General features: G+C 44.0%; 1 protein-coding gene across 8 annotated transcripts in view; it reads right to left on the bottom strand.

The window, feature by feature from the left end:
- Positions 1–2,252: 2,252 nt before the first annotated feature.
- Positions 2,253–10,469, bottom strand: part of kmt2cb (lysine (K)-specific methyltransferase 2Cb) — a 97,381-nt gene continuing 89,164 nt past the window's right edge. For all 8 annotated transcript variants that reach the window (XM_080907757.1, XM_080907760.1, XM_080907758.1 and 5 more), the window contains 7 exons: positions 10,256–10,392; positions 10,025–10,167; positions 9,735–9,909; positions 9,508–9,624; positions 9,353–9,426; positions 7,861–7,969; positions 2,253–4,188 (listed from right to left, as the gene is read on the bottom strand). In XM_080907757.1, the coding sequence (XP_080763883.1) occupies positions 4,096–4,188; positions 7,861–7,969; positions 9,353–9,426; positions 9,508–9,624; positions 9,735–9,909; positions 10,025–10,167; positions 10,256–10,392 (848 nt within the window). In that variant the 3' untranslated portion in view covers positions 2,253–4,095. The remainder of the gene's footprint in view (positions 4,189–7,860; positions 7,970–9,352; positions 9,427–9,507; positions 9,625–9,734; positions 9,910–10,024; positions 10,168–10,255; positions 10,393–10,469) is intronic.

Below are 10,469 nucleotides of genomic sequence, written 5' to 3'. Positions count from 1 at the left end.
CGTCGTTTTGTTATTTTCATTGTCTCCAAAACTTATACAATAGCAGGTCTCACTACCATTTTTTGTAAACCTCTTTCACGCTGCTATTCTTCTGTCACAAATCACCCTGACACTCGTCTCCACACACTCCACCCTGCCTCCACCTCTCTTGTGCACTGTCCGTTGCTTATGCTGACTTGAATTTATTTAGTTTTCTGTTTGATAAACTTTTAAAAGCTTATATACTTCTTGGCTTCTTTGTAAAAAAAAACCACATACTGTGTAAACAGCAGTCTTTAATTTCCACGTGCTTACAGTGAAGCATCTTTCTATACCAAATGTTGCATGAGGTGTATTGGTACTATTTAGTGTCCATCCACATGGGTAGTTTAAGAACATGAGCACCGAGCCCTCCAAGTACCAATCAAATGCAGAGTGCACAGCACAACAGAGTGTGTGTTTTGCCCGCTTACTCGTACCATCATGCCAAGATGCCACCTAGCACTATGTCTTCTATGTGTCAAGATGTTATTTAAACACAAAACGAAACACATAATTATGCTTTTAGCTATAATTAAACTCAGCTTTTATTTGTTCAAGCTCAAAGTTTATATAACATGTTTCTCATGGAGTATGAGTGGTTTAAAGATGTAGCAGGGGTTTTTTGGGTTTTTTTTTTTTTACCAACAGTCAGGTCCACAGGAGTGATACCCAGTAAATGTGCAAGCACAGCACACACAATTAACTAAATTTGGTTGAACGTTAACACGTGTTTTAGTGCCATCGAGATTGCATGCTAGCATAATGAGGGGGTTCCGGGCTCTGAGAGAAAGTGGGATCGCTACAAGATGACTGAAGACCCAAGAAGGAAAAATACCTCTTTTATAAATGTTTGGTTATTCAGTCGTTTTGACATAGTGGATCATTTAATGTGGACTCTGAACAATCTGAGAAGAACAACTCTTTGGCTTCCTTGATCACATGTCCATAAACAGTCATAAAGTCATAAACAGTCTGTGATCATAATAAAAGATTTTTATGAAAGTCTCTACAGCTGATGAATGGAAACATATCTAGAAGTCAGCATAGCTTATGACTCATTATTTGCCTATTTGCTAGTATGTTTGAAGCTTTGGTTGAACTAAACAGAGAACACACATCCACTCTGACCACTTTCTTCAAACTGAGCATCAGAATGGGGAGGGAGGGCGATTTAATTGTGAGCATGGCATGGTTACTGCTGATCCACTGGGATTTTCCTGCAGAACTGCAGTTCTCTGAGCAAAAATGTATTGTTGACATCACAGGAAAATAATTAGACTGCTTTTAGTTGGTAAGAAATCTACAGTAACTCAAGAAACAATTTGTTACGACTAAGCAGAAAAGCATCTCTTAATGCACAACACCCCCAAACTTGTAGCAGATGGGCTACAGCAGCAGAAGACCACACTGGGTCCTGTTAGAGTTGAGCAGGAAACTGGGATAAAGTTCTCACAGGCTCACCAAAATTTGACAATACAAGACATAAAAAAATTTGTCTGAGGAGTCTTAATTTTTGCTACGTTTGGATGGTAGGGTCCAAATGTGGCCTAAGCATGAAGCATAGTAAATGAACTGGTTCTTATACAGCTCATTTCTACTCTACCTCAACACTGAAAGCAACATGCCTCATTCACCAGTTCACACTCTTTCTTACGAGCACTTTTTCTAGGCTTAACTGCTTTCTGGCTAACATTTACACTCCAATGGATGCATCATAGAGCAACTTGGGGGAAAGTATCTTGCCCAGGTATATTTGGCATGTAGAATGGCTCAAAACAGGTATCAAACAAACAACCTCCTGAGCTACAGTCACAGCACTCCATCCCTGCATCTATTCTAATGGGCACACCTGAGGTCCCTTAGTACCTCATATCATTTAAACATCACAGCCTCCACGATTATTGTTTGCAGATCATGTCCCTTTATGACAACAGTGTAGCCATCTTCTGAAATCTACTTTCAGCAGGATAATGCTCCACATCACAAAATTTAAATAATCTCAAATTGGTTTTTCGACCATGAAAATCACCTTCAGTCACCAGATCTCAAGAAAAAAAAAAAAAGCACCTTTTGGATGTGGTGCTGGCATCATGCCAATATGGAGAAAAGTCTGAGGAATGTTTCCAGGACCTTTATGGGATCCAACTCAGTGCTAGCAACATGCAACAAATTCCTTTTCCCAGCTTTAATTAAAAGAAAAGAAAGTGCAATCATTGAAAACACAAACAAATTGCTAACATGTAAAATAGTTTATTTTTGTAAATGTTTCTAAATTCAATTCCACAAACTCCAAACCTCATACTCTGTACACTTCAAAAGGCAATTCAAAAAAAGAGAAAGAAACAAAAAAAAGAAACGAAAAAGAAAAGGAACAAAATAAAAACAAAAAGAAAAGAAATGACTACTTTACACGACCAAGAAAATGTAGCACAAACACACTGGCAGGATGATGTATCGTACAAGAGAAGAAAAAATATCCAAGAAACAATTTTGTTACAACCATTCATTGAGAAAAATATATACAATTGAGTCTTCGGAAAGTTAAAAAAATACATGCCATATACATTACAAGTTCTAAGACTGTCTCCAAAATTTTACAGTCAACTTGAAATTGTGCACGCAAAAACTCCTCTGCTTCTAGCATGTGACTTGTGAAGTGTCAGTATAAGAAATATTTCTGATTATAAGCAGGATGCCATCTCTTTCCAAAAAAACGAAACAAAAACAAAAGGCAGAACAACCTACAGTTCTCCATAGAATTCTTTCTGTCGCGCAGTGGTTCATCTAAGTAACAACATTATTAGACGTTCGCACCTTATTTGTGTTAAAAGTAAAGTTTAAAAAACAACAACAACAAAAAAACAGGTTAACACATGTTGCTGTTTCCATTTGTGATAAAAAGTTAAAAAGCAGTTTTTTTGGGTTTTAAAACCTAATTCACAGTTCTTTAAAATCAAACCTGATTAACAGCAAACAGATCACAATGATCTTTTACTATCTGAAGAGTCTTTTTTTTGATTCTGTAACCGATTACTTGTTACATTAGTCAACAAAAATATTTCTTTTTTTTTGAGAGTGGTCAAAGTAAGTGTAAGTCACAAAACACTACGCTACAATACCGTACTTTTAATACAACAAAAATACTTTGTGAATTATTGTGGTTATATTACAAATTCTGTACAGAATAATCATAATATATACTCTCAAACTGAAATAACGTCCATCTTAAATAAATTTCAATGACAAACAGAACAAAAACAATTTTTAAAAACACCCAAACATCGAGAAGGTTAAGGTAGTATTTGGTCGGTTATTCCTATAGTTTTTTTGTTGGTTTTTTTTATGTACATTTATACAAAAGTAACAGCATGTCTTCTTCAATCTTCAAAAACAATAGCAATCTAGCCTTCTTTTAACTCGATCTCATTTTGAGAATAAAATTCATTCACTCAGTAATAAATACAAAACCTCTCGAATTCCACACAAATCACATGACAGAGACCTATGATAAAACTGACTCATGGAATCAAGTATTTAAAAGCTTGTGTGTGTGTGTGTGTGGGTGTGTGTATGGGGTTTTTTTTGTTTATTTTTTTTATTTTTAGTGCAAGTTAATATTCCCTTCGCGGTATTCATTGCTGTACATTCCTCATTCAGTGATGTCTACATTTAGTCAAACGGTATACATTAACAGTATGAACAAAAGGGCCTGCCCTTAGTAAGCAATAAGGCCGCACCCCACACAGTGCTTTCTCATTCGCTGGTGGATTCCGCACCCCCATGTACACCAAACAAACACACGGATACATACAGACGGAGGCGTCGACAGAGCCCCTCACATATGGCACGAGTCATTTCCTGCTACTGTGTTATATTTCCCTTCCTCCGCCTATTTTTAATTCCACGTTGTTGACGAACCAACACCGATTCATTTATTTCTCCAAGGGCTCAGGCCTTCTGCTCATTCGTAAAATGACTTTAGTGTGAAGTCTCTTATTTATTCTGTGCAGAGATCACAGCATCCTCCACACGCTATGGCAAGGAATGCGTTTGGGTTCGTCGTTTCCATTTTGCTCAGTTAATCCACTTCCTGCATTCAGGAGCTCCACAGTGGCAAGCAATCTTGTGCTGGCCCTCAAAGCTGTCAAACTGGTAGTTGAAACACAGCTGCAGAAAACAAACACGGGAGAAACACCCATGGCTATATCACAACTGCACCGTTTACACCCACATATGCATGCAAACGAACAGGGATAAATTGTAATTACAGAAAAAAATTTTTATATATATATATATATATATATATATATATATATATATATATATATATATATCCAGCAGCAGCTGGATATCGTAGTGGTTAGACTACACGCCTTTGGAACCCAGGATCGCAAGTTCGATTCCTGCCTTGGGCGTCTGTATCCAGTAAGGGTCCTAAGGCTAGACCCCCTATGCTAAGCGAGCCTACCGCAGACATGAGCGAGACAGATAAATATGAAGGCATGCCGGCTCGGACGTCGCCCGGATCAACAAGGTCCGCGTCAGGTGTTGAGGAACCAGGGCACCCTGACGAAAAGTGGGCTACTGGAACAAGAAGGCATCGGTGGGCAAGAGACGAAAACAGGGCGTTGTTGGAATGCTACTACGCAAGTAACCCCGGCGGCAGGGGCTACATGAATAGGATGACGGACCGATACCCAACATCCACAGTGACGGCGAAACAACTAGTAGCTCAGTGTTCCAACATTCGAAAGAAGGGACTGCTCTCACAGCTAGAGATTGACGAGGTACAACACAAATGCTACGGCAAGGAGGAGTCAGGACGCCAGGTCAGGGGGGCGATTTCATCACCCCCACCCGAGATTGGGTACGTAGCCCCAAGTGCGATAGGAGAAGGACCGTTGAGTGCGAGAGGAATTGACCTGAAAAATAGGGTCATGGCCAAGCTTGAAACCTGGATCCCCCGTAGCCGGTTACCAAGATTACGTGAAGTACCCTCAGAAGGTCTGCTAGATGATGTTAATGCAGCACTACGGACAATACCTACAACCACGATTACCGACACTAACAAGCTGATCTACAATACGGCAGCAGTGATCAGTGAGATGCTTGGCTACAAGTTGAACAGCGACAAGGGGCAGTACCCTCCATGGAGAAGGAGGCTAGAGGGCAAGATCAAAGTAGCACGGAGGGAGGTTAGCCAACTAACGGAGTTGCAGAAAGGTGCGACAAAGAAGGTGCATAAGAAATACAGCAAGCTGTCCATACCTGAGGCCTTGGAAACTGCCAAGCAAAGACTCACAGCCTTGGCCAGCCGCTTGAGGAGGTACACCAGAGAGATAGAAGGCAGGAGAATAAACCAGCTGTTCTCCACAGAACCAGCAAAGGTGTACTCTCAGTGGCAAGGGAACAATAAGAGAACAGCACCACCAAGGCTGGAGACGGCGCAATACTGGAAGGGCATATGGGAGAAGGACGCAACCCATAACGGCAATGCTCAGTGGCTAGTGGATCTGAGGGCAGACCACAGCGACCTCCCTGAACAGGGTCCAGTAACCATCACAGTGGCAGATATCCAAGAAAGGGTCTCCAGTATGAAGAGTTGGACAGCACCAGGGCCCGACATGGTTCACGCCTACTGGCTAAAGAAGCTGACTGCACTCCACGAGCGTCTGGCAGCACAAATGAACCAGCTGCTAGTTAACGAGAGACACCCGGAATGGCTAACCGAAGGCCGGACGGTCCTGATCCCCAAGGACCCCAAGAAGGGAGCGGTCCCCTCCAACTACCGACCAATAACCTGCCTCAGTACTACATGGAAGCTCCTGTCAGGCATCATATCGGCTAAGATGAACAGGCACATGGGTCAATACATGAGCGGGACACAGAAAGGGATTGGCAAGAATACCAGAGGCGCAAAACACCAGCTACTGGTAGACAGAACAATCAGCCGAGACTGCAAGACCAGACTGACCAACCTGTGCACTGCCTGGATTGATTACAAGAAGGCCTATGACTCAATGCCCCACAGCTGGATACTGGAATGCCTAGAATTGTACAAGATCAATGGGACCCTAAGAGCCTTCATCAGGAACTCAATGGGGATGTGGCGTACAACACTAGAGGCCAACTCCAAGCCCATAGCACAAGTCACCATCAAGTGCGGGATCTACCAAGGAGATGCTCTGTCCCCACTGCTGTTCTGCATAGGCCTGAACCCCCTCAGTGAGATCATTAACAAGACTGGCTACGGATACCAACTACGGAACGGAGCAGTTGTCAGCCACCTCCTGTACATGGATGCCATCAAGCTGTATGCCAAGAGTGAACGAGACATCGATTCACTGATCCACACTACCAGGCTATACAGCAATGACATTGGAATGTCGTTCGGACTGGAGAAGTGTAGTCGGATGGTAACAAAGAGAGGGAAGGTAGTCAGAACTGAGGGGATTGAACTACCAGAAGGCAACATTGCAGACATAGAGGACAGTTACAAGTACTTGGGGATCCCGCAGGCGAATGGGAACCATGAAGAGGCTGCTAGAAAGGCTGCAACCACCAAGTACCTGCAGAGGGTCAGGCAAGTCCTGAGGAGTCAGCTGAATGGTAAGAACAAGATCCGGGCCATCAACACGTACGCCCTGCCCGTGATCAGGTACCCTGCTGGGGTAATAGGCTGGCCAAAGGAGGAGATAGAAGCCACTGACATAAAGACAAGAAAGCTCCTTACCATGCATGGAGGGTTTCACCCCAAGTCCAGCACCCTGAGGCTGTACGCTAAGCGGAAGGAAGGGGGCCGGGGACTGGTGAGTGTCAGCACCACAGTCCAGGATGAGACAACGAACATCCAAGAATACATTGGGAAGATGGCCCCAACTGACCGAGTGCTCAGTGAATACCTCAGGCAGCAGAAACCCAAGAAAGAGGAGGGAGACGAGGAACCATCATGGAAGGACAGGCCCCTGCACGGTATGTACCACCGGCAGATAGAGGAGGTGGCTGATATCCAGAAATCCTACCAGTGGCTGGACAAAGCTGGACTGAAAGACAGCACAGAGGCACTAATCATGGCAGCACAAGAACAAGCTCTGAGCACAAGATCCATAGAGGCTGGGGTCTATCACACCAGGCAAGACCCCAGGTGCAGGCTGTGTAAAGATGCCCCAGAGACAATCCAGCACATAACAGCAGGGTGCAAGATGCTAGCAGGCAAGGCATACATGGAACGCCATAACCAAGTGGCCGGCATAGTGTACAGGAACATCTGTGCCGAGTATAACCTGGAAGTCCCGAGGTCAAAATGGGAGATGCCCCCAAGGGTGGTGGAGAATGACCGAGCTAAGATCCTGTGGGACTTCCAGATACAGACGGACAAAATGGTGGTGGCTAACCAACCGGACATAGTGGTGGTAGACAAACAGAAGAAGACGGCCGTAGTGATCGATGTAGCGGTTCCGAATGACAGCAATATCAGGAAGAAGGAACACGAGAAGCTGGAGAAATACCAAGGGCTCAGAGAAGAGCTCGAGAGGATGTGGAGGGTGAAGGTAACGGTGGTCCCCGTGGTAATTGGAGCACTAGGTGCGGTGACTCCCAAGCTAGGCGAGTGGCTCCAGCAGATCCCGGGAACAACATCGGAGATCTCTGTCCAGAAGAGCGCAGTCCTGGGAACAGCTAAGATACTGCGCAGGACCCTCAAGCTCCCAGGCCTCTGGTAGAGGACCCGAGCTTGAAGGATAAACCGCCCGCAGGGGCGTGCTGGGTGTTTTTATATATATATATATATATATATGTATGTGTGTGTGTGTGTGTGTGTGTGTGTGTGTGTGTACCAACCTCCTCTCCTTTTTCAATTCTGCGAATGCAGCTGATGATGATTTTGTAACCCCTCTCAAATGTTACCACCTCAGCAACACAGTTAGGGGCACAAGAATGATTGATATATCTGAAAAAGAAGCACGAGTCACGCGTGAAACAGCGTTCAGAGCATTACTGTAACATAGCCGACCACATTTAAATGATTGCAGATTCTATTTGCAACTAAAGGCTCATTTGCTGCCTCTGTGAGCTGATTCAGACACGCAGCGGCAGACGGTGATAAGATGAAAATGCCAACATTTAAAAAAACAAAACAATTATGACATTCAAAAGAAACTAGCTTTGTTTCCAACTTGTGAGTCTGTGTTTGGTCAGCATGGCAAAATGAGACGCAAAGGCAGTTTAGAGTATGTTTACCGGGGTTTTCAGATCTGTGGATAGATTTTGTCAGTGAGAACTCATAACAAAGTAGTACTGACTACTGAGTGTTCATCTTTCACAAACTATGAAGAAGGGCATGAACCTGTTCCAACATGGTCTCTAGTTCTGGTTTCATGTGTGTTTGGGCCCTTTTGACAATGCAACTGAACTGCCATCACTTTGATAACAAAATCCAAAAAAGGCCAACGTCTACAGCAGCAACGAAAAAAAACCCCTGATGCTCATTTGCAATATGTACCAGTTTGCAGTCAAGCCTCCCACACACAGAAGCAGAGTCTCGTCTGTGCCACTTTACTGGAAGATTATATCGGTAAGACAGATATGGAGAGGCTACTTTTAAGACGTTGAGGCGTGCACTCCACAAAACCTTTGTTCCATCTTAGCAGCTCATCAGTTAAGTCCTGTAAGAAGTAAGGCTGGCCATCCATAAATCTAACTACTTCTTTTTCCTTCCTCAAAAATCCCACAGATGCTCAAACAGACTTGAGATTTCAGGGACTTGGAAGCTGAGTTAACACCCTTTCCTCCTTTGGCAGTGGATAGTGGTCAGTATGAAAACCCTGTGCAGCACTGTGCATTCTGACAACTTTCTACCATAACCAGTTTTCAGTAAATTGTGCTGGAGGTGCTCTTCTGTGGGATCACAGAACCACCCTTTACTCCCACACATCAATGTGCTTTAAGCCCTCATCACTTGTGCTAACCACTGGAAACAGGTAACACCCCACCGGACATGCTGTTCTGGAGGTGCCCTGACCCAGTCATCTAGTCATAACAATGTGGCTCTTGTCAAAGTCGCTCAGATCAACAGGCTTGCTCATTTTTCCCTGTTTTAACTTCAAGAGCTCACTCTTCACTTGCAGCCTCTTGTAACCACCCCCTTGACAGATACCAGTGCACTGAGATCATCAGGGTTACTCACTTCACCCGCAAGGGGTTTTAATGTTGTGGCTCATCAGTGTGCTACACTGAATGACATTTGTTGCAGTAAGTGAGTATGAAAAAAATGCTACACTGTCATAAATACATTTATGAAAATGCTCAAACAGTTCGTGGAAGCTCAGAGTACCTTGCGATCCCTCCATTAAGTGTGGCATCAACAACATGTTCGCTGTCGATGCGGAACATGAACACTGCCCGGTTCTACAAGGAAGAGAAGAAATGCTCTTAGCTTTTGGAAAAGATCATTTTAAAGAAACACAATGTTGCAGCACATATATTTACCTTAGACCTATAGATTTTCTCCTTCCTGATGGCGACCTCATTTCGGAGGATGGTTCCATTGTACTCAATCACCATTGTCTGTTTTTCAATGTCTCTAGCAGCAAACAGCCCCAGGCCCTGTGAATATGTCAAATAAGCAGGTTTTCATTTAGTCAACAGGAAATGGAAAACAAAAGCATCAGTCTCACTCTGACAGTTTAAAAAGAATTTAAATCTGGTCGACTCACCTGGATGCGGGAGCGGCCCAGATAGACGTTGGCTCGCCACTCACTCTTCATCCAGCGGTACTGGGAGGACCTGGGGTGCACCACCGGAGGCTTATTATGGGGGGCGCCACCTTCTCCTTGGGCAACATTCTGGTTAGACCTGGCACTGCTGCTGGATACAGCCTGTGGCTGAGGCCTTTATTTTTAGGAGGGAGGTGGAGAAGGAGAACATTTTATTAACTCTGACTTATTTACTTGGAGACAGAACGTTCCCAGGAAGCTAATTTAATGTCAACTTCAAACAAAGTTACCTTATCACCAGTGAGGTGTAGGGAGAGCTTGTTCTTGGCTGAGCGCGGGCACAACCAGCTGGATTGAACATGAGAGGCAACTCCACGAGAGGGTTGCGTCCGTAACGGAACGAGTACCTGTCACAAGCTTCCACTCCTGGGAGCTGAAACCAGATGAAAAGCATCATTTAGAGATTTGTTGATGTTTTTAAATTCTTGCAGCTGATGAAATCCTCCAAAGTAGGTACAAACCGATTCTGTGATCTTGGCAACTGCAGGAACTGTGAGCCCAAACAGATCCTCTCCTTTCAGGTAAACAGGAAAGAGCTTCAGAGTGCCTGACTCAGCTCTCTTCTCAGCAACTGGGCCTAGCACCTTATCCCACACTCCTAATGACAAGAGCAGAGACAAGAACAGAAGCTGGTTAAAACTGTTTCATTAGCCACAAAAACACACACTAGTATTT

This window comes from Rhamphochromis sp. 'chilingali' (assembly GCF_963969265.1).
Source record: "Rhamphochromis sp. 'chilingali' genome assembly, chromosome: 16".
Lineage (NCBI taxonomy): Eukaryota > Metazoa > Chordata > Actinopteri > Cichliformes > Cichlidae > Rhamphochromis > Rhamphochromis sp. 'chilingali'.
This window is presented reverse-complemented; position numbering and strand designations above follow the sequence as displayed.